Raw genomic sequence first — 25790 nt, 5'->3', positions numbered from 1 at the left:
TGTCCTGTAAAATCATTTTATTTTCTGCAAGGTAAACATTTTTCTTAGGCATTATTACCAGAACAACCTCTTTGTAGGGTTTTATAGTTTGGAATAACTATGTATTTTTTAAAAAATTGTATTTATTTTGTAGAGTTGTAATACAAAAAATGATTTATAGGCTATATTTTTCAGGAAGAAGTTACTAGACTATATTCCTATTGAAGAAACTTTCCTATTTAAATCTATGATATGGAATGAAAAGATGATTAAAAAGTCTTCTGATCAAAAAGCTTGAGATCATCAAAGGAATGTTTAGTTTCCTTCACAGAGAGCCACCAGGATTTTTTCATAATCTCCTTTGGTTTCATCCTGTTGATAAAAATAAAGTATACTTAATGCTACCTGAGACCACAATCAATAGAAAGTATTTTTAAATTGTAGAATAATTATTGTATTAGGCTTAACATACATCAGAGTATATCAATTTTTTTGGATCTTGGATAAGAATATCACTTATTCTTAAAGAATATCACTTATTCTTAAAGAATATCACTTTATTTAATTAATAAAATTTATATAGCAGATAACTGGTATTTTTAATTGCTTATATGAGCAGCAGTAGCTTTCAAAATTCAGATGCAAACTTCTCTTGATTATTCTATAGTAAAGCCATTATTTTCCAAGAATGAAATATAACACAGAATAAATATAGCAAAATATAACTTCATATCACCTTTGACTTGCTCAACCAGAGTGAAGGTTATAAGTCCATGATAGTCTCACTTTTCGTTAGATTTTTGTTATCCAATACAAATGCCAAATTGAATTTGAACAGTCATCTATCTTTAAGTTCAAAACTCCTTGACTTGTCTTTATTTTTCACTTTCTAACTTGAACATGCATTCTTTATTTTTTACATATGACAAAGTTAAGGAAAAATTTAGAATAAAAAGTTTCTAATCCTCTGATCAATATTCATTGCAACATAAATCATTATATATCTCTACCAAAGCATTTTGATTGCTAAATGTATGTATGGTAAACTGTTCCATGACTACTGAAAAATCTGAAGTCTTTCTGTATAGTATCACTAGTAGATTTTACCAGCCCAAGTTCAATTTACTTTAAATTATGTATCTTTTTTAAAGTTTTTATTTTTTGGTCATACTGTGCAGCAAGTTCAGCAACCAAAGATCAAACTCATGTCCCTTGCAGTTAAAGTACAGAGCCTTAACCACTAGACCACAAGAAAAGTCTCTGCATATTGATATAACAAATTAATCTTATATATGTAATTTATGGATACAGTAAATCAGCCCTTCTTTTTGAAGAAGTTGCAAAAAAATTATCATTTGTGGGGGTAACATTATGAGAATTACAACATACCAGGATGGCTTGACAGAGAGAGATGCCATACAACTTCTGATAGCATGCTTTGATGTCATTCATGTCGATTTCAGAGCGGGAAACCATAATCCTGATCAGTGTCTTATGACGAGTTCCAACACCCTGTTGAAAACAAATGATGATCAGTGTCCCTTATATTCCAAGCCTACTCTTAAGGCAGGATGTGGGTTTGAATGTGAAGCTATTTTGCTAACCTATATAGTTTTTATGGAGAAACTATTTCCACATTAAAATACGCACAAACACACACACTTCAAACAAGTGGTAATAAAATGACGCGAACTCAACTGTGACAAGAGAATTATATAGAAAGCTTTTAAAACCTCCTAAGTGATCTTCCACTATCCAGTCTTTCCTCTGTCTAAGCTATTTAAGAACTGCAAAGTAAACTTTCTAAGTTGTAAACTGATCATTTGATTCATCTGCTTAAAACCTTTTAGTGACCTTCTGTAGATTTTAGGATGAAAATTAATCAAATTTTACCTGGGCTTACAATGCCCTGCCTAATTCTACAGCTTCTTCCACCGTGTACCATCACTCTCTATATATTATCCTGAAAGGGACATGTCGTGTTCTCCTCCAGGATCAGACTTGCTTTATTCCTTCATTCTTTACACTGTTGCTCTCATCTGGCTAATTCCTGTTCAAACAGCATGTTGTAATTTAGCTGACACCTACACTGCTTTCTAAAGTCTGGGACACAGGTCCCTCTTCTCATTTACAATACTAGGTGTTCTCATTACCCATCTAATAACCTCACTAGGTAACAGCAAGCATGGGGTCAGGAACTGTACTGCCAACTACCCAGTGGAACATGCCTATCACATCAAAGGGACTCTTCTTTTAATTGAATGGTTAGATCGCTTTCTCCTAAGACTTCTTTATTTTGGAGTTGCAAAGGAAAAAAACAGACAACTTCACAACTTTTCACAAGTATATAGGTACCATCCTATATAATAAAATACAAGCTAGACAATAAAGGACTTAAAGTGATATCTCAAATACGTCTTAATAAAACCTTACACTTTGATGAGCTTACAATGACATTTTAAAATCTTAGAATGACATGTTAAGCAATGCCATGGAAGGCAAAATAATAAAAAAGATAAATGAAATTTAGAAGAGATTGTAAAGCTTACAATCTTAGCAGCTTGCTAAAATCATACATTCAGTTCAGTTCAGTTCAGTAGCTCAGTCGTATCTGACTCTTTGTGACGTTATGAACTGCAGCACACCAGGCTTCCCTGTCCATCACCAACTCCTGGAGTTTACTCAGACTCACGTCCATCGAGTCGGTGATGCCATCCAGCCATCTCATCCTCTGTCGTCCCCTTCTCCTCCTGCCCCCAATCCCTCCCAGCATCAGAGTCTTTTCCAGTGAGCCAACTCTTCGCATGAGGTGGCCAAAGAACTGGAGTTTCAGCTTACGAGGAAGTATATCGCCCTTCCTCTGCTAACTCAGATTTTATGCAAATCATGAGTAATCTACAAATTGCTTTCAAGCTCACCTTACTATCTTACCTATACAAGAATATAACAAGTCTAACAGAATTTTAAGAAGTAAGTGTATTACCTCTTGCAATGGACAGAAAAATAATTTTTAATGAAAAGATATTAAAAAATAAATGTAATTTTTAAACAATATGGGATTTTCTGTTCTCTCCATACACAGTAATTTTTTCCCCAAAGCAAATCATATGTTACCTTCATAGCCTGATGGAGCTTCTCAGCAAAGAACATTGGCTTGCTTGTAGCACACTTCACTGTAAGAGAGGCATGTTTTAGTTGACATCTTTACCACAAAAGAAGAAAGGTACATATGAAAGAAATAGGAAATACAAAGGTTTTCAAGAAAGATTCTGTTCTCCATCCCTGTTCCTCACCATCCACCCCCAGTAAGGGATATCTGGCTTAAAAAAAGCTATTTTCTAGACAGTGATTTTGAATACTCTGTCCTCTGACAATATCATTTATCTCCTATTATCCTAAGTCCACCGATAGCAGCTTAAATAGTTCATGCTATCCTGAGTATACTCTTCATGGAAACAAGGAAACCAGTAGATATGTTAAAGGCCATGTTGGCAGGCAAGAAATACTTTTTTTCTTGTTGTAATAAGAAAAAAAAATCCAAGTGGGACAGGAAAGTCATAAAATATAAGGCAACTGCCAAATAAAATACTAACAGATGTGTCAGTTTTAAGCAGATTCTCTACCTTCTTACTCCAAGTGTGATCTATGGACCAAAAGAACTGGAGTCAACTGAGAATTTGTTAGAAATGCAGACTTCCAGTTTCCACCCAGACCTACTGAATTAGAATATGCATTTTAGCAAGATCCCCAAAGGATTCATGTGCACATTAATGTTTGAGAAGCACTGCTTTATAATGTAGGTTTCCAAACTTCAACTGGTCATCTGAATAAAAGGGAAAACTTTAAAATTCTTTTCTTCTGAAGGTCTAAATCCTTGCCCAAGATTACTCAGCAAGTGACAGACCAGGATGTGGACCTTCATTTATCTAATTCCAAATCCCATGCTCTTAATGACCATTTTGACTTTCTTTTGTGCCATGCCCAGCCTGGTATATTGCATGGTACAAGTTGATGCTCAATATTATCCACCTGCTCATGTTTTTAATCAAGGAAATAATACCTGTAATTACTAACATGACTATTGCATCACTTTAGCTAAATATTTATTGTCATTATCTTACATGCTACCTCTATTTGCAACATAAATTACATCTGAGTTTTTGTCTTGTTATTATATTTTATAAATTATTGGACAACATTGACAATACAATTTCAAGTTAGAAAATTCTTCCCTCTTCAGGACTACATACCAATAACTGTGAGGCATTTCTCGATGTCACCTTTCAACTCCAGGTCCAGAACTTTGTTCATGTCATGCTTACTATACTTGGAATATTTCTGAAATACTGAATATTAAATTTAAATTAGAGATATACAAAACATCCTGTTATTTTTAGCAAACTAGCAAAATCAGGCATGGCCACGAAGTCAAAGCATTCCTTATGTGTATGCTAAGTCACTCCAGTCGTGTCTGACTTTTTGTGACCCCATGGACTGTCACCTGCCAGGCTCATTTGGCCATGGGATTCTCCAGGCAAATATTGGAATGGGTTGCCATGCCCTCCTCCATGGGATCTGTCCACCCAGGAACTGAACCCACATTTCTTATGTATCCTGCATTAGCAGGCAGGTTCTTTACCACTAGCACCACCAGGGAAGCCCAAAGCACTCCTTAGGATGACTGAACTTCAAAAAACACAATGTAAATCTAACTATTCATCTGAGCATATTTTGGATACATCATCTTCTCTGAGAGATGTAATTCACATGGCTATTTTTGGGCTTCTGTGTATTTTGGGAAAATTTTTGCAAATGTTGACATTTATTAGAAGTGACATTTGATTGACAGCCATAACTCTACATCAGAGCCAAGTGCCACAGCAAATGGATCTTTCCTTATATAAAGATCTGTGTTGTAGATTCCTCTTATTTTAATCTCAGAGTGCTAACAGAATGCTGTTATTAAATAATAAACTTGAAGTAATCATCATGATCTGCCCTTTGTCTTTACTTCCAGAACACTCAGGGGTAAATCTTGTGGCAAGAACTCTCTTTTAGCTTTTGTTTCTGGAGTATCTAGATACTCTTTTCTTCGCTTAGCCTCAGCTGTTTTCTTCTTCATTGTAATTTCATGTGTTCTGTTTTACGTGTATATATTGTCAGACCTATTCCAAATATTTTGAGGGGAAAAAATAGTAAAAATAAACTAATGCTCTACATGCCAAAGTCATAAAATGTGTTTCAAATACTATCACGTGGTGTCTGTACGAAGCTGGACAAATGCACAAGAAGCAATAAGAGATCAGGAATTCTGCATCCACTTGGTTTCAGAGTGTCACTGATTAAGATTTCTTTCTTGCTTTCTCTTGAAAGTGTTAGTCACTCAGTCGTGTCCAGCTCTTTGTGACCCTATGGACTCCTCTGTGCCAGGCTCCTCTGACCACAGGATTCTTCAGGCAAGAATACTGGAGTGTATTTGCCATTCATTCCCTTCTCTGGGGGATCTTCCTGACCCAGGGATTGAACCTAAGTCTCCTGCAGTACAGGCAGATTCTTTACCATCTGAGCTACCAGGGAAGCCCTTTCCTTTCTCTTGCTTGTCCTCATTAAAAAATAAAAATAAAAAATGACTTCTGCAAACAGTCCCAGGGAACATTTGTTTTCTTCTTACCTCTGCGAAGATGGGGATAGCTCCTGGTGGTAAGAATGGTAGTGAACACATTCACATCTGTCCCTTTTCTTCTTTCTCCTGCTTCATATAAGGCCTGTTAAAAAACACAAAAGTAAACACTTGACCCTCTGAGGACTTGATATCTGCATAAGAATGTCAGATTTCTTCAAAGATTTTGGAGGCAGCTGCTTTGTGTCCAATACAATCAAAGCAGGTGACAATGCTAAGATTACAAGTTCCTTAGAGATGGAAACTTTGTTTTGTCAAGTATCTTCCATAATATCTCTCAAGTTACCTTGCAAACACTAGAGACTGAATCTATGCATGCAAAATAAATGTTTATTGAGTTAACTCGCTTTAAGATTACATTCTGTATCAAGAAAACTTCAAGGGACAATCTCTAAATTTTTAATTTTACTTCTAATTGTTTAAAGTAATTTTCAGCAAATGGTACCAATAAATCAATAATTCAACCATTACCTAGATGTTGAATTTTGATGTGAGAATTTCTGAATTCAAATTCTGACTTTGCAGCTTAATCGTTCTTAGATATTACTACTGAGATATCTTAGTAATCTTATGTAGTTTCACATTATTAAACTAAAGACTTTCCTCTTTTGTAAATGGAAAAGATAACCTCTACCTTATTGTCAGCAACCTGCTCTGTTACCTTTGAAATGTTAATTACCACCCTCCTCCTGGGTCACACTAATCCATGTAATGGCCATAAATATACATCTAAGAGCCCTGAAAGTCTTTTTTTTAATTTTAATTTTTGCCTGCACTGGGTCTTTGCAGCTGCACGTGGGTTTCCTCTAGTTGTAGAGAGCAGGGGCTATTCTCTAGTTGTATTGTGCAGTGGTTCCTCTTGTTGCAGAGCACCGGCTCTGGGCACACGGGCTTAGTTGCCCCAAGGTATGTGGGCTCTTCCTGGACAAGGGATTGAACTGGTGTCCTCTGCATTGCAAGGCGGATTCCTAACCACTGGATTCCTAACCACTGGACTACCAGGGAAGCTCCCTGATAGTCTTAAAATGGAAAGCAAATTCAGAAGTATCACAAGCAAATAATAGTAATTTCTTACTATGGGCAGTTACTCAAATACTTACTTTTGTTCTTTGATATGATTGCACAATTTCTATTAAAACGATAAAACTTCCAATGGGCATAAAAAGTTATTTGGGACTTTCTGAGCAAACAACTGATATAGATGCATTTATTTAACAAAAGTCAATAAATGCAGGATAATGCATTGATACAGTGAAGAGAGTGGAGTAGTCAAGTAAGTTTCTATTTTTACTAACTCACTGTAATGAATTTGTTGAGAATACTAACTGTACCATGAGTAAAGCATATGTAAATACTAGATGCCATTTTTTTACCAAAAATTCCAAGTCCCAAAACGACACAGTTTTTCTAATGTTGCCAATGGACTGATGTATTAAAAAACAAGCAACCTCACTGAAACAATATATAATAATATACTTGAAAGTATATAAATGCTATAACTTTTATAATTTTAATATCATTACCATAATATTTTTACAATATTAACTTACACTTCTAAACCAATGTTCATTGTTTAAAGAATTGTTAGATGTGTTTATTCTTTTCACTTTTACTTTCTTATACCTGGTAAAATAAAAATTCAGAGTTTTCTCAATAACAGATCAAATTTTTACTGTTCTTTCTCAATCCTCTCCAGTTTCATGAACAGTGCAACCTGTTGAAAACATAAAGACCACATTTCCTCTCTTGGATTGCTTGAATCCTGGCCGGTGGGCATCCTTCAGGGAATGGACATTAGATGCCATTATCCTTTTGGAGAATCTCATATCTGCTTTCACATGGAAGCCCTCAAGTGGTACCTCACCTCAGGTCGGACCTAACTGAAGTAGCAAAGTAGATTCTAAGAGTATTTATAAGCACTTGCTTACCCTGGCATCTGAATCAGCCAAGTCGTCATTTACAGCAAGCTCCTCAGATCGGTCACCCTGGAAAATAACCCATTCTCATGTAAGTAGCTTTCTAGCATATAATCACATGACTTATTTATTCTCTTAAAATCAGATGAGTAATATTCTTTGCAGAAAAAGGAGTGAATTGCTCATTTCTAGAGAGAGATGAAATCTAAGATTTTACTTTTTATCAAAGAAGAGATATTTCCAGATCTGTTTTCATTATACCTTAGCAAGAGAAAGCAAAGCCTTCTCATAGTCTCCAGATGTGTCTGAGGCGATGTCTTTAGCCAGATCTCTCTTCAGTTCTGAGAAATAGGAAAAATATATTTTGTAGTAAACTACTGATAATGGTGATGATAATAATATCTAACATCTCTATATTGGTTCACAACTTGCAATGCCAAATGTTCAATAACTTATGGAACACATTTCAAATAGTTTTATTTTTTAATAAAGCAAAATCAGAGCAAGTAAAATTTTTGATCATCAAATTTATTTCCTATAAGGCAATTAAAACAATTTAGATAATACTGTGAATGAAACTCTACAGCCCTAAAGCTTTTGCTAACAAGAATAAATTGCACAGGTATACATTATTAGATAACTATTTCTGAAATAAATCATACCGGAATTTAAGCAATGGGGTGAATACAAGAGCTATTTAAAAGGACAAACCAAAGTGCTTGCATGAACATAGACTATTTATTTACTTTGAAATGATAAATGTCTTATATGGAATACAATTTAGTTATGTATGCATATGTGTATGTATACACCTCTACAGTAAATATGGATTTAAAATGTTTCTTTGTTAAATATTCTTACTTAACATTAAAAAATTATGTTGTTATTATTTTTCAGCAAAAATTTAACTGAATTTATAGTTGACTAGAAGGCAGAACATTTTAATAAACAGTCATTGAACTGTACCTTGGGAATAATTTATGGCTATTTGCCTTTGTAAACTATATTTTATAAAATTAAAAAAATTAGTTATAATGCCCCTCTTGATGACTATCACTGATAAATGGACCTAAGATAAATACTGAGAATGAGATAAGAATTGCAGAACATGAGGTTAAAACTTCCTTATTCTGATTCCTTTATTAGATTTCCGTGAAAATAATACACGAGGACTATTGTATTCTCTGTGCTTGGTTTTAAAATCACGTAGAATGATCCTCTACGGTGCTGCATATTGGGTTGAAAAAATAAAACAAACGAACAAAAAAAACAGGGGGCTTAGGAAATTAGAAAAAGAAAATAGTGATGACTCAGCACTGCCCAGGACCCATTTGCAGATACTCTCTTTACAGTGTTAAGCATACCATTGAAATGAAATGTTTCACTGAATAGATAAAATGAGCCATGGCTAGTCTTTCATCCCCATGAATCTAACTGGATGTTAACAGTGAGTAAGTCATTTATGTTCATAATGGTAAAGTTAGCTTGCATCAGAGAATTATAAGCACCAAGCTGTTTATCTTTTCAAGGACAAATGTTTGGAGGGTTTTTGTTTGTTTGTTTTTGTTGTTATTATCTTTTCAAAATGAAAGACAATGGGACATTTTTATGAAATAAATCTCATAAAAATAGGAAATGATTTTAGAAAATTATTTAAATTCAGAGCTTTGAATTGAGAATTTCATTGCAATACTATGTGGCCATTTGTCCCAGACATACAATTTTTTTTAAGTGCAAAGTTGATGAGGACTGAGACAATCGTGTCCCTTATTTGTACCCCACTAACTCTAATGTGTCTGGTAACCATATGTGCTTGTGATAGACCTGTGACAGGCAATGAAAGAAATATTTTAATATGTACTTTTCCCATAATTAACATCCACACTCAATTTTTCAAAAAGTATATCAGAATTCCTTTTCAACTAAGACACTTGGACTGTTACGCATTAAAACTTACCTTCTCTATAGACTCTGTTAATTTCTCTGATTTCTCTGTTAGTTCTTGATGCCAGAATCTCATTCAGAGTGTCTTCATCAGTCCCAAGGCCCTGAATTGAAAAAGATGAAAAAAAAAAAAAAAATGTAGAAAAATCTTCATTCAAAAGTATCAACTAGTTATTATGTTCCAAAATTTGTCTGACTCTGACATTTAATAAATTTCTCACAACATTCAATAAATATCCACAATATTTATTAATTGCAATAAAGTATGTATTATATTGCTTAAAAAACAAAATGGGTTTAATGCCAATATTTAGGCAAATAAATACAAAGTGAGATCTATTAAATATGGTAACATCATGAAGATAGTGGAAATAACATAGTTGTTAACACCAGCATCTATTTTTTCTTTTACTTATTCATGCACTTATTCATTTTATTACCACTGATTGGTGGCCCTGTGCTGGTTGTTGAGAATACTCTAGCAGGCATAAGTGGTTTGAACATACTTTGAGGAAAGGTGCTTTGCTTAAATCAGGTGGTTTACCTTCATGGCAGCACGGAGCTCTTCGGCATCAAACTGGGCTGGAGTTTTCAATAGAGCCAAAACAACTTCCTCAAGGTGACCGAGGAGGGCTTTCTTCAGAACTTCATCCAGGGGCTATAACAAGAAGATATATAACCTTTTAGTAAATAATGCATTAGGTAATAGAGTAAAGCAGTGTTACCTGATGTTTAGCTAATCTTACTGAGTCCTAAACCCAACCTGTTTTCATAGCTCCTTCCCTTTACATAGAAAAGGGTACCCAATATTTAATATCTTAATCTTTTTGCTTCTAGAGTGATTAGAATGAAATTTACTGAATTCATTGATAACTCCTTAAAGGATAGCATTCTCAATCTTTTATAGAGGGAATAAATGACAAAGCTCAAAAGATAGGGGCTGTGTATTAATAGAAATAGTAATAAGAATACTTTAAAAATAATGTATTAATAATGTTTCTAACCATTGAGATCTGCACTTTTCAAATAAGCACTGTAATCAGACATTATGTAGTTTTCTAACTACACTCCTTAAAAAAATTACCTATATTTTGTATAAAATAGAAACCTTACTTTTAAAGTAGAATTATACATATAAACTTTACATTCAGACACTAAACAGCTCAGTTTAAAATTTAACAGAAGTCATATTTCAATCAGAACATATTTCTTACTGCCAACAGAAATCTTGATGTCTGTTATGTTCAAGTTAAAGGCTTATCTCCAATATAGAACACCACATGTGCAAAGAATCAAAACAATGCATAAAACCAGCAAATGCGATAGAACTGATTACATTGCAACCAAGAAAACAAATACAGTAATCCCAGACTTAGTTGTAATGGAAAACAGTGGCTAGAGACTGAAAGAACTAGGCAACTGTATTTCAAAATCTGTGCGTGCATACTCAGTTGTATTCGACTCTGCAGTTCACCAGGCTCCTCTGTCCATGCAATTTTCCAGACAACAATGCTGGAGTGGCTTTCCATTTCCTACTCCAGGGGATCTTCCTTACCCAGGGATCAAACCTGTGTCTCTTGTGTCTCCTGCACTGGTAGGCAAAGATTCTTTACTACCACTACCTGAGAAGCCCATCAAACGCTATATTTAAACATAAATATGACTGAAATTAATTATCTAAATTAACCACTGCAACCGACCTTTCCTTTCTCCTGCAGATAGGCTGCTTTGATCTGCTGACGCTGTGCATTATTTCTCTTAGTCAGAATTTCAATGATGGTTGCTTCATCCACACCTGGAAATAAAGGGCATCTAGACTTTAAAAATCAATTTTCTTTATCATCAGTAACGGACATAAAATGATTCACTATCAAGATGCTTCAAATGAAGTTCTTAACAAAACAAAGAAGTATAAATTATAACAGGCTGGGACATGGATGTGACTCTATATCAGATGGAAGCACTTGGGATGGATGACAGTCCCTTCACTTGAATGAGAAAGTGAAAATGGCTCATTTGTGTCCTACTCTTTGTGACCCCATGGACTGTAACCTGCGAGGCTTCTCTGTCCATGGGATTCTCTAGGCAAGAATACTAGAGTGGGTTGCCATTCCCTTCTCCAGGAGATCTTCCCAACCCAGGGACTGAACCTGGATCTTCTGCACTGCAGGCAGATTCTTTACCGTCTGAGACACCAAAGGAAGAAGAAATTCTCCCCAGCTCTCAGTGTTGCAGTGTTTGTTCCTAGTTCACACCTTAAGTGTGAGCAGAGGTGCTGACTTCAGCATTCTGTTAGAAATGAGCTTTGTAAGGATAACTGTTGTAGCAGTAGTCTACTGATTTAATCAAAATCTCCTAAGTGCTGAGAAAGGAAGTGTATCTTCATTGATAAAGATCTCTTATCTTCAAAATGAAGCAGACTCTTTCCATTGCACATGTTTGTGTTTTAGCAGCCATTCTGAAATGTCTAGGAGGGGACTGTTTGGGGAAGACAGAGTTACCTTTAACTGTGATTGCTTTATGCAAGGCCTCAACATCTGAGGATGGATTGAAGGTAGGATAGGGGCTCACTGCTGACCCAGGACCACCTTTGGATCCTTTCACAGTTTTCTGTGAATGAGAAATAAATTACTGTCCATTCACTTACATTTGCTTCTATTTTAATGCTACTATTTAAATGAGTTATCTTATTGTCTCTTGACTTACAATGTATTCCTGTTCTTCATTTTCAATAAACCAGGCCTGCTTGAGGAATTCAGATACCATTGCCATTTTTGAAGGATCTGAAAAGAAAACAGGTCGATGTTTTTACAAACCACAAACTCACCACATATACATACCACTCCGTTCCCTTACATATGTAAGACATAGAGCAGCCCTGGTTCTACTTTCCAGGATTACTCTTAGGAGAATCATGCAATGCTAGATGTAGTGTTTTTTGGTTTGTTTTTAAATGTAGGGGTGTGTGTGTGTGTGTGTGTGTGTGTGTGTGTGTGTGTGTGTTTGGCCATGCTGCATGCCAAAAGATGTGGGATATTAGTTCCCCAACCAGGAATCTAACCTGCACCTACTGCAGTGAAAGCAGGAGTCCTAACCAATAGACTGCCTGGGAAGTCCCTAGATTTGAATTTATTTTAAAGAGACTCTACTACCCTTGCACAGAAACCCAAAGCCTCAGAAATGTAGCTCTTTCTCAGTATATTCAGGCCTACCCTAAGGGCTCAGATGACGTCTATAAGTAAACAGATAAGCTGTAAAGAGCAAAGCTGGTGCTTCATTTCACCATGTACTGTATACCAAGCCCCAAGGGCGTAAAAACATTGAAACATCCTTTGCCTCAAAGAACTTAAAGCCAGCATGTGCTTTTCCTAAGAAAATGGAAAAGTTTAAGAACAATTTTTAGAGGAAGTTCTGGGTGATCTGAGACTCTTTTTGGGGAAGGTTTGAGATTAAATTGGCTAAAAAGTTAAAGAGAACAAAACAGAGAAGCTTGTCATATTTGGGAAGTTGATAAGAGTTTATTAGCTCAAGAAGCCCAAATTTAAAAGTTCAAATGTGTTTCCAAAGTTTTGGATAAACATTAATGGGTTTTTTAAAAAGAAAGTTATATTTCAGAAAGATGACTCATCCTGTATCATAGAGAATGCCTAGGAGATGGGCAAGATGGAAGATTAGAGACCACTTAGTAAGCTGTAGGAGAATCCATGTAGGTTAATGAGGACTTGAACAAAGCTATTGGGTAGAGAAAAGAACATTATACTGGCATTTATAAGCTAAGATAATCTATGGCAATCTACAGGAGTGAACTCAAGACTCAAAACTCTACCTAAAAAAAAAAAAAAAGATATTCTTGTGAGATTTCTCCTTGAAATAATTCAATTTTCTTTTCCATTCCTTGGTATAAAATTATTTCAGCACCTGGAATAATCACTACACTCACATTTCTTCTATTTGAGCTGTCTGAATTCTCATCCTACATGTGTTGTTTTTCTTTTTTTACCCAATACAAAATAATCTTGGAAAAGAATTATTTTATACCAGCTGCTTTGCTCTAAAAAGGATTCTTTAGAGTGAAACTGCACCATGCATGTCCTCCTTTGGAAAATTGTATGTTAAAGAAAATTGCTTGACTTACTATCATCGTTCAGCAATATTTTTATTTAATAAGCTATGTATATGTTTAAAACTTGAAGTACATTTAAAAAATTAATGCATTTACTGCATTATCTGCAAAAGAAGCCCTCAAGGATCCTTTTTGTCTAGGATTTTTTTTTTTAGGAGCCTACGCTCCAGTTCTATGCTGATCGATCTCTCCACACCCTTTTATTTCTCTGGAGACTGCTATTATGAGTACATCTGAAAGAGATTCGAAGGATGATCTTAGCAGTTTTAAATTCTCCTTGTGAAGTTAAATGACTCATGAGGAGTAAAACCCATAGCCTGATTCTTTACCGGTATGTTCAGGCAAAGTAGTTCAATCCCCATCTGCTGAAAAGTGGCAGAAATTCTAAGTAATGAGATTAAATACATGAGGGAAATAATATCCAAAGCAGAAACTATCTCTACTTAATTATCATGGGAATTGTTCAAATTACTGTTCTGTCATCTGTGAGGAGAACCAATATATTGTGCACTTATTTAATCTCATCCCCCCAACAACTGATCAATTTAAAGTTATTTCCTGAGGTAAAGTCATGGTGTACAATTTTGCACAAGGTTTTAGTTCCTATTACACCATAATCTGCTGCAACTGTTGTTGGCACATGGAGTTTCATTTTCCTCTTGCTTAATTGGCATATACAAAACATCTTGCAATTTCTGGCAAGACTGCAGGTATTTAAAATATCCATTTTTTATCTCATCCATGCCCTTTAGAAAGTAGAATTCTTAGAATGAGTGATACAATCGGTCACTTAGTGGAGTAATTTTCCCTCCGTAATAGAAACAGATGTTCCAATATTTCCACTTTTTTCGATTAGAAGTGAAAAACTTCAAAAGCGATCAAAGAGGAGATTAAGAATATTGTCAAATATAATTTTTAAAATGAGCCTCACAACTTCAAAATAAATTTTATGGAAACTTTACTGTACATCACAATTTTTTCACTTAAAAAAGCTTATATCATCCATTAGTTTCTTAAAAGAATAAACTTGAGAAAGACTAGAAAATATTTCTTTATTATATTAGACAAAATAACAAAAATAAAAGGGTTAAATTATTTATTTCACACATGTCCACAGAGAACATAGCTTTGTGACATATCTTCTGTGTTCCTAGATTTTGGTTGAAAAAGTGATCTGGAATATGGTCTGGAAAAGAGAAGCAGCCTGAATAGAGCCTTCTTCAGGAAAAGAGTTAGAGGAAAATGGAATCTCAATTCAGCCAAATAAGATCCACAAGCTCTCAGCAAAACTTAAAGATACAAAGATTGTGACAAGATGTTAAAAAAAAAAAAAAAAAAAAAAAAACTCCCTACAGGAAGTAGATTTGATCATATACTGCTAGTTAAGTGCTCAAATGCAACTGCATGTTTTAACAGAACCTTGAATATTTGCAACACACCTTACAAATACCACAAACAGCAAAAATATTTTGCTCAAATTGTATTGCTAAACCATTCTGTCTTTTCAATACCTAACCTCTGCATGAAAACCAATATGTTGTACTAGATAAAACCCACTTAATAATTTAAAAGTAAGATCTCTTAACTATCAACAAATAATGCATGCAAACACATTTTATAAACTTCAACATGGTATATAAATGTTTGTCACATATTTTTTACTATTCAGAGAATGATCCAGTCTAGAAATTAGAATTTTTAAAAAATAAAAAATTAATAATCCCATGAGTTCACAAGAGGCTTTTTTCCATCTTTCTTTTTAGTTGCAACATTTAGAATATGTATTAGGTGTTTAAGAGCCTGTTTTCTGAATATTCCTTGGCTCAATATATATTTAATCTGGCTACCAATGAGCTTTGAAACCAAGTTCATCTCAGTCCTTAGCATCATCTAATTTGAAGATGAAATTGAACATCTATAAATAGACTGACTTACATGGAAATTAATAAAATTCCAGTGTTGTTCTAATTAATAATCTGTGAAGATGCACTGCCTATCAATCTCATTTATCTATGAAAAACTGTATAACTTTCTAGAAATTAATATTTTTATGTCATAAGAGAGCTCTCTTCCTCTCACTCAGCAAGAAATTAAAATAAAGTAAATATGCATTAAATGATGCTTGCTAAATGTAAGAGAAAGGTATTCTAGAAATGGTACATTAGCAATTATACCAACTGTACAGTTTGAGAAAACTAAGACATTGTATGAAAGTTAATTTCTTGATTTTTTTCTTTTTAAACTGCACTGTGGTTGAAGTATTTAGAGACAGAGGGACACCATATCTGCAGTGGTCTCTTAAATGATACAGTAAAAATAACTATATAGAGTGGGTAGAAGAACAAAAAGGAAGATAATGATAAAGCAAATGTGGTAAAATATTAACACTTGGGGAATTTGGGTAAAAAGTGTATGTAATTTTGTGCAATATTCTTGCAACTTTTCTGAAGGTTTGAAATTATTACAAGACTGCTTTTAATAACTTTAAAAACCACATTTTCTATCTCTGTCAGCTTCATGAAACCCTACTTCCAGAATTTTTGACAGAGGAAACTGAGTTTTGTGATCTATCATGCCTTCCTGATGGTAAGTAAGAAAGATCAGAGTTCTGCAAAGACAGCAGCAAAAATAGATCTTTGCAGAGGACATCATTATCCCCATTTTCTACCTGGGGGAATAATGTAATTTTTTCTGTCAATTTTCTAGATACTAGTAGCAAGCATCAGGGCATACATAAATCCATGCTTTCTGATTCCAAAAGAGTGTATATGCTTTTAATGATCAATGATATTTTTAATAGCGTATAGTTAAGAATCAAATTCATTCACAGTAAGCCTATGGAGACCGTGGCAGGTTTTACTCCAGCCTGAGGAAGTTTATTTTTCAGCGCTTTGGCCTGTGTAGTTTTTTTCCTCGATTATAGATTTCACAAGTCTTTCCCACACCTACTCATGTGAGAAAAGGCAATTAGACTATACAAAGGCATGACTTATGAAGAAACACTTTATGAAAGGTAGTTTCATGAATGTTTCGCTTCCAGGCCTCTGAGTAGGGTGTTCTGTTTGCCTGGCATGCTATTTCATCCTCCATATCCAATTCTCTTTGCCTAAATGATGCTTCTTAGAGAGGATTTCGCCTAGACCTCATCACATCCTCCAGACGGGCCTTCCTTAGTTCAACACTGGGGTAAGCGACCAACCATCTGTGCTCTCCCAAAGCATCCTGCCTTCACCCCTCCACTTGCCCCTATTGTTCTGCATTATCACTTTCTATTTATTTACTCAGCTATATTTTTAGTGGCATTCCATGGGGGCAATGATAATCTACCATGCCTGGCAGAATGCCTGGTACTTAGTATGCTGGAAAACATCACTGAATGAACAAATAGTGTATCAGTGCTAATTATTTAGGAAAAATATCTATACCAACTTAACTAATGTTTTTTATCCACAACTATAGGATGTAAAAATAAGAATAGAGGAGTTTTGACCCATATCTTGACTCTCTTTAGCTGGCCATATGACCTGAAGAAAACATTTAACTTTTGGAGTGAAGAGGGCTCTCCAATTATAAAAATAAGAGTTGGAATGCACAGTAGCTGAGATTCATTACAGCTCTGAAATGCTAGTCATAAATTTCACCTCAAGTACCAGGAGGTGGAAAAAATTAGCATAGCGAAAGAAAAGTGGAGTGATGTTAGTCGCTCAGTAGTGTCTGAGTCTTTGCAACCCCACGAACTGTAGCCCACCAGGATCCTCCGTCCAAGGAATTCTATGGAATTTAGAAAGATGGTAATGATGACCCTGTATGCGAGACAGCAAAAGAGACACAGATGTGTAGAGCGGACTTTTGGACTCTGAGGGAGAGGGTGGGATGATTTGGGAGAATGGCATTGAAACATGTATACTATCATGTAAGAAACGAATCGCCAGTCTATGTTTGATGCAGGATACAGGATGCTTGGGGCTGGTGCATGGGGATGATCCAGAGAGATGATATGGGGTGGGAGGTGGGAGGGGGGTTCATGTTTGGGGTTCATGTACACCCATGGTAGATTCATGTCAATGTATGGCAAAACCAATACAGTATTGTAAAGTAAAATAAAGTAAAAATAAAAATTAAATAAATAAATATATATATATACAAATTAAAAAAAAAAAAAAAGTCCTTGGCTGAAACCCTCTGGGGAGTTGGACATGCTTGGGCACTAGTTGTCTCAGATTCCTTGTATGGCGCCTTACAATAAACACTGAACTTTCATTCACCACAGGAAAAAAAAAAAAGAATACTGTAGTGGATAGCCATTCCCTTCTCCAGGGGATCTTCCTGATCCTGGGAATGAACCTGGATCTCCTGCTTTGTAGGAGGACTCTTTAGGGTCTGAGCTGCCAGGTCAGCCCATAGTGAAGGAAGGTATTACATAAATTGTGTCTGTTCTTATCTTTCTCATAAAAATCTCTCCCATTTTAAAGAAAGAGGAAATAATTTACTCAAAAGATAGCTTTTGGTTTATCACTGAAAAATAATAAGTCCGCTGGTTTCAAATATGTCATCACTTAATGGGTGTAGAGAAGATTAAGCAGTAGCTGAGCAAGCTAACATCAATAGAAACCAGTCTTTGCAGATCTTTTGATTGAAAAAGTATTTAATAACCACGAAACTCTAGCTGGTTTCTTAATAATATTATTATTAACTATTCTGTCAACATCTGTCAAATGATGGCTGTCTGCCAGATGTGGTTGAGCCTGGGGCTAGGGTGGTAACCCAGCTTCTGGAGAAGAGGCTAAGAATTTTGAAATTATGAAACTGGCATTTTACCACATTTGAGGTGTTCAGCAATGTGCCTACAAAACTCCTGTGGGCAGAGGAGAATATTGCTTTTTCGAAGTCCAAACATAATTTTAGACACAAACTAGGCAAGAAAAGTACATAGTTTTTGATTAACTAGCACTAAAAATTAGATATCAGATCATTTAACTTAACACTGAGAATGAGCTAAGAAAAAATTTTGAAGGGACATTTGTAATAAACAAGAGCCAGATATACGGTTAGGATTCAAAAATCCCTCACTTTTGCATGTATATCCAACACCAGTAAAATCTCTACTTTAGATATGCTTTTTGCTTTCCTAAGGAGTTTTATAGCCATTAGCTCATTCGACAATCAAGATGTTACTAAGTGGAATAATTTTTAGAGGGCTCTAATGACATTCCCAAGGGATAACTTATCTGACACCACCCAGGAAATGTTTCCTTTCCCCTTATGTTTTCAAATCTGCACTTGAAAAGCCAGTCTATGACACAGAGGCTCCAGGGGAAAGAATGCGGCCACACCCTCTCTAAATGAAGTAAGTGGATCCTTTTATTTATTTATACTGCATGAGTGAACATAACATTAATTTAAGATGTTAATTACAAAGGATATAATTTCCACTATGAGATCTGAATCTTTTTTTTTTTTAGAAAAAAATAAATTATTTAAGTCCCTGAAACCCACCTCTGGGTTCTTCAGGCCTGGCTCCCCACAAACACCCACCATCCATCATGATTTCTACATAAAGTTCATACAGATCTTGGAAACTCATAACTTGTGGGAACAAACACATTCATCTCTTCTTTTCCATGGTAACTCACCAACAGTACAGAAAGCCAGTATTAAGCAAAGTTTTCTTGTTTTTAAAATTGTATTTCTTAACTAAGTAAAAATAAAACTGTAATTTGTGATCCCCAAAATATAAATTCCCAATGTAATCTTACAGAAATGTTTGTCAAATATATAAGTGCAGCTAGCCATAAATTCCACAGTAGTAACATTAAACACTGACGGTAAAAGTTATCAAAACAGCCAAAACTTAAAGGAAAACCAAGACTTACCTTTTTGTTTTTTTTCACCTCCGTACAAAGAACTAAAGAGAGATTCTCCTCTGAACGGTTTGTGGTGGAAGTGGAACCTTGAGCTTCTGATTTTATAGAATTTCAAGGGAGGCCACACCTAGCAACCAGAAGTTAGTAACTGACTGTCTTTTGTTTGAAATACAGGGCTCAGCCTTGCCCAAAAGTGAAACAAGCCTTGCAAAACTATTCACTAAGCCAACTCAGAGCTGACAGCAAAAAGGAAAAGAAACGGAAGTACAGATTTTTTTTCCCCCCACTTTAGTTTGCACTGCTTTTTTCAGGGGAGCAGAATATAAGAGGTGTTCAAGTATGCAGCACTATCTGCCTCAATCCTGATACCAACGACTGACATACTTTTTTTAGTTAGACGAATTGTGGAATGAAAAATCATAAACTTTAAAACAAAATAAAACTCTCACTGGTTAAGTCTTAACTTCACCACTAGTTATTATGTTATTTGGGGGACATATTTAATTTCCCTGAATTTGTTTCAACTTTTGTGAAATAAGGATAATATTTTCTAGGCTGCCAACTTACTAGAATTCTTGTGAGAATTAAGAAAGAATATATATATCTGCAAGATTTAGTGTTAAAAAATTCTGGGTATTTTTCCTTTTTGTTATTTTATTCTTTATTTTTTAAATTGGAGTTATAATTGCTTTACAATATTGTATTAGTCTCTGCTATACAATAATGTGAATCAGCTTGGATAGTTTTCTATTTCTATTTCACCAGCATTTTTCCTGCCTTCAAAACAAAATATGTTCTATGCTTGCATACACCTTGTTGATATGTATAAGAAATGGAAAAGACATGAAGTTCCAAATTGTCTCAAAATCTCAAAGTTAATTCTAGAAATATAACCATTATGACATTCTAAGAAAATATTGACATTAGAGGAAGGCTTAATACATTAATTCTTTTAATAGACTAAGTTATATATAAACTTTCATGCAAATAGATCCTTAGTATTCTACAGAATTTGAACAATAAACTAGAACTACAAAATGAAAGGATTAGTGGAGTAGCAGCTGTTTCAGAACGAGCAGGTATCACAAGAAATTTCCCACTTGACTCAAGGAAAGGAAATTTGTTTCGTAATCTTGATGATGATTCATTTTTATTCTTCATGAAGCCTTACAAAGTTATATATGATGTTTCCATTAAACTATGCACAAGTATGACCTCTCTCATAGTATTACAGTTCAGTTTATGCTGCATTTTAGTAGTTCTTTTTCCTCTTAGATATCTCAGGTTATTATGTATGTATATATCAGGTTTGGAAAAATCAGTGAAGATAGTTTCTTATGATTGTCAATTTTTAAAACAGATTCTAAATTCTCAGTGCTAATGTTAATGAAGTCAACATATCCTGAAGAGGGGTGATCATCTAAATATTTAAGAATATATATATATATATATATACATATATATATATATAGTCACCTACCATAACAAGTATGTTTTGAACTATTTAATTAGGTGCCAACTAATTAATTGATTGGCATTATCACAAATTGATATTATTACATCTTGGACAGATGTAGACCAGCTTTTTCATACCACATTTCTTTTTGTCAGGTGAAAAAGGAAAAGATACTTACACAAAGTTATCATATTTGTATTTTTATTCCTGATTTTGACAATGGAAACATTCGAACATGCACAGTGACACTCCTCTGAAATGAAGAAAAAAGTTCATGTGGCTTTTAGAAGACTACCTAAAAGAAACATATGGACCCATTTTGTCCTGTTTTTGTGGTTACTGGTAGCATTAATGTGGAGGAATTGGGTTGTCTGTTTGGATTTTTAATACATTGGCAAATGTATGATACCAACAATAGATGTAATACCTGTGGCAGAATTAAGGACAACAAGTTAGAAAAACATTTTTTTCCAAAATTAAATTGCTGCTGTAACTCTAAAGGCAATGAAACTCCCAAATATAAAAAGAAAGTCACTAACCATAAAGAAATATTTCTGTGAGTAATCTATTAGGAACTCTGTCCCCCCAATAATGCTGTCAAGTGGGATCTGGAAATAAAATGTATCATGTGTTACCATTAGCAGCTAAGGGATAATAACTGGTTAAATGCTTCATGTATGTAAAAGCCACATACTACAAGTCTGGAGGAATGAGTCACCAGTCTTGCTATTTCTAGAAGATGACTCATTAGTTCCATTTATTTTACACAGAGAGAACAGAAAATGAAGAAAAGGAGGGGGAAGGGAGAGAGTTAGAATAACTATTATGTTTTATATTTTCACAGTATACTTATCTCTACTCCTATAGTACAGACCTGATAGTGAAAAGGAAACAAAACAAGGACACAAAATATGCAGTCTCTCACATATATCATACTTTAACAGAGTAAAAGTATTTGGACAAAATCTGGCAAAACATCTGATTTAGTAAGGGGTTTCCTCCACCCGTTTGTTTTAGGTTCTCTCTAAAAGTAATGCTCTAAATTCTCCAAGCCAGGCTTCAGCAATAAGTGAACCATGAACTTCCAGATGTTCAAGCTGGTTTTAGAAAAGGCAGAAGAACCAAAGATCAAATTGCCAACATCTTCTGGATCATGGAAAAAGCAAGAGAGTTCCAGAAAAATATCTATTTCTGCTTTACTGACTATGCCAAAGCCTTTGACTGTGTGGATCACAAGAAACTGTGGAAAATTCTAAAAGAGATGGGAATACCAGACCACCTGACCTACCTCTTGAGAAACCTATATGCAGGTCAGGAAGCCACAGTTAGAACTGGACATGGAACAACAGACTGGTTCCAAATAGGAAATGGAGCATGTCAAGGCTGTATATTGTCACCCTGCTTATTTAACTTCTATGCAGAGTACATCATGAGAAACGCTGGGCTGGAAGAAGCACAAGCTGGAATCAAGATTGCCGGGAGAAATATCAATCACCTAAGATATGCAGATGCCACCACCCTTATGGTAGAAAGTGAAGAGGAACTAAAAAGTCTCTTGATGAAAGTGAAAGAGGGGAATGAACAAGTTGGCTTAAAGCTCAACATTCAGAAAACGAAGATCATGGCATCTGGTCCCATCACTTCATGGGAAATAGATGGGGAAACAGTAGAAACAATGTCAGACTTAATTTTGGGGGCTCCAAAATCACCACAGATGGTGATTGCAGCCATGAAATTAAGATGCTTACTCCTTGGAAGGAAAGTTATAACCAACCTAGATAACATTGAAAAGCAGAGACATTACTTTGCTAACAAAGGTCTGTCTAGTCAAGACTATGATTTTTCCAGTGGTCATGTATGGATGTGAGAGTTGGACTATGAAGAAAGCTGAGCACTGAAGAATTGATGCTTTTGAACTGTGGTGTTGGAGAAGACTCTTGAGAGTCCCTTGGACTGCAAGGAGATCCAACCAGTCCTAGGTGTTCTTTGAAAGGACTGATGCTAAAGCTGAAACTCCAATACTTTCACCACCTCATGTGGAGAGTTGACTTATTGGAAAAGACTCTGATTCTAGGAGGCATTGGGGGCAGGAGGAGAAGGGGACAACAGAAGATGAGATGGCTGGATGGCATCACTGACTCGATGGACATGAGTGTGTGTGTTGGTGAGTTGGTGATGAACAGGGAGGCCTGGCATGCTGCAATTCATGGGGTCACAAAGAGTTGGACACGACTGAGCAACTGAACTGAACTGAACTGAAGCATTACTTTTCATGTGGAGAAAGAGGTATATTCAGAATCATCAAAAACAGCAGTTCTCTGAAATCTCAAAATTTCCCCACAGCTTTCTCACACCCATTATCCACAGTCAATGAAAATACTGCCTTAGTTTGTGTTTCTAATGTCTGCATAGGTTAAAGAATTTTGAGAAATAGTGTTCTAAATGGTTTTCCCTTTATCTCTGGAAATGTCAGATACTCAAATAATTATCACACACAACTAAATTATTGATTGTTATTATTACTCAGTTTTTCCCAACATCATGTGAAATAGAGAATTTTTTTTTTTTTAATTTTATCCTCCTGCCCATTCAATGAAGTAGTCAAATGAAGATACTGAAGGCCAATGGAGTGAATCTTCATTGGAGTGTATCATCACACTGAAGCAAAAATAGACAAAAGCATATATGTGTAACAAGTTGGAGGAAGGAACTTCATCTTCTTAACTTGGCATCCCAGGAACCAGGGAGCACAGCTGGAGGTGAGCAGCAAGCAAGCCAGTGAAGTTTCATCTATATTTACAGCCTCTCCTCATTGTTTGCTTTACAGTGACAGTGGTGATCAGATCAAACGGTGGCATTATAAATGTAACAGCACTCAAATCATCCTGAAACCATCTGCCCTGCACCTCCTCTCCACGGAAAAATTGTTTTCCAAGAAACCAGTCCCTGGTGCTAAGAGGTTGAGAACCTCTGTTCTTAACACATCAGTATAGGAAGGTGGTTAATTGAGAATGTGAAGGAATAACACTTAGATACATTATCTTGCTTCCTTGATATGGATTTAACAGGGAAGAATGAAAGTTATCACCCTATCTGCCAAAGAATTAACCATGACTAGAATTCCCAGGGATTTGGAATCTACTTATCCTCATGGACTTTGAAAGGAAAATAGTTTCCTAAGTTTCTCATTAGGGTCAAGCCAAAGTAAGACAATATTTTGTTTGTTTTGAAGGTGGAGACACATCTAGAGCAATGTTTCAACTGCTAAATCAAAATCATTTGTGAATTCTGAAGTCAATTTGTTATGCACTGATCAACACTAAAAAGAAAGAAAGGAGTAGAATAGAATGAAATGGAACAACGTGGAAAGTATCAGTATGTTTCACTTATTATAAGGTAAGTATTATTTTGTGAAAATTTAGCTTGTAATGCTATGTGTGTGCATGTTTGTATGAATGGTGTAAAAATGTAATAGGTTGGTGGAAACAAAATTAAGGTTTCACACCATGATTTTAAATCATTATAACTAAGCTCAACAGATCTATATTAATCAAAATAGAAATCACTATAGTCAACACATTTTCGCCAATGAGAAATAAGTTTGCTTATTCCTGTAGCATAACAATCTGCGCTTTGGATTTGACTAACTCTTGGAAAGCATTTTCTGCATCCTACTGGTTGTGGAAATGTTTTGCCTGAAAAAAAGTTGTCAAGATGCTTAAAGAAGTGGTAGTTGGTGAGAGGTCATGTAAATATGGCAGATGAGGCAAAACTTTGTAGCCCAGTTCATTCAACTTTTGAAGAACTGGTTGTGCATTGTGTTGTCAGGCATTGTCATGAAGAAGAATTGGACCCTTTCTGTTGACCACTGCCAGCTTCAGGTATTGCCGTTTTCAGTACATCTCAGTGATTTGCTGGAGAAGGCGATAGCACCCCACTCCAGTAGTCTTGCCTGGAAAATCCTATGGATGGAAGAGCCTGGTAGGCTGCAGTCCATGGGGTCGCAAAGAGTCAGACATAACTGAGCGACTTCACTTTCACTTTTCACTTTCATGCATTAGAGAAGCAAATGGCAACCCACTCCAGTGACAGGGGAGCCTGGTGGGCTGCCGTCTATGGGGTCATACAAGGTTGGGCAAGACTGAAGTGACTTAGCAGCAGCAGCAGTGATTTGCTGAGCATACTTATGAGATGTAATGGTTTCGCTGGGATTCAGAAAGCTGGAGTGAATCAGATTGACAGCAGACCACCAAAGAGTGGCTCTGACCATTTTTGGTGCAATTTTTGCTTTGGGAAGGGCTTTGGAGCTTCTTCTCAGTCCAGCCATTGAGCTGGTTGCTGCTGGTTGTCATATACAATCCACTTTTCATTGCACGTCACAGTCTGATCAAGAAATGGTTTCTTGTTATTGCGTAAGAATAAGAGAAGACATCCGGTCCCATCACTTCATGGTAAATAGATGGGGAAACAATAGAAACAGTGACAGACTCTTTTATGGGGCTCCAAAATCACTGCAGATGTTGACTGTAGCCATGAAATTAAAAGATGCTTGCTACTTGGAAGGAAAGTTATGACCAACCTAGACAGCATATTTAAGAGCAGAGACATTACTTTGCCAACAAAGATCCATCTAGTCAAGGCTATGGTTTTTCCAGTAGTCATGTATGGATGTGAGAGTTGGACTCTAAAGAAAGCAGAGTGCCGAAGAATTGATGCTTTTTTTAAAAAATTAATTTATTTTAATTGGAGGCTAATTTATTTACAATATTGTATTGGTTTTTTGAACTGTGGTGTTGGAGAAGACTCTTGAGAGTCCCTTGGACTGCAA

The 25790-nt window shown here is 35.5% G+C and overlaps 1 protein-coding gene and 1 long non-coding RNA gene across 2 annotated transcripts; one reads left to right on the top strand and one right to left on the bottom strand.

Moving 5' to 3' along the window:
- ANXA1 (annexin A1) lies at positions 1-19878 on the bottom strand. The gene is made up of 13 exons (XM_005683754.3): positions 19516-19878; positions 12226-12302; positions 12021-12129; positions 11220-11314; positions 10064-10177; positions 9533-9623; positions 7837-7916; positions 7588-7644; positions 5651-5744; positions 4230-4325; positions 3094-3152; positions 1369-1491; positions 1-351 (listed from the first exon to the last, which is right to left on the bottom strand). Exons 2-13 carry the CDS (start codon positions 12289-12291, stop codon positions 295-297), a joined length of 1041 nt encoding a protein of 346 aa, XP_005683811.1. The 5' UTR covers positions 12292-12302; positions 19516-19878; the 3' UTR covers positions 1-294.
- Positions 18918-25790, top strand: LOC102172064. Its single transcript, XR_001918446.1, has 3 exons — positions 18918-18989; positions 24195-24358; positions 25765-25790. It is a non-coding gene; the product is annotated as an uncharacterized LOC102172064 (long non-coding RNA).

Source organism: Capra hircus, chromosome 8 (genome assembly GCF_001704415.2).
Source record: "Capra hircus breed San Clemente chromosome 8, ASM170441v1, whole genome shotgun sequence".
Classification (NCBI taxonomy): Eukaryota; Metazoa; Chordata; class Mammalia; order Artiodactyla; family Bovidae; genus Capra; species Capra hircus.
Note: the sequence above shows the minus strand (reverse complement) of the source record. Positions and strands in the feature narration are given on the sequence as shown.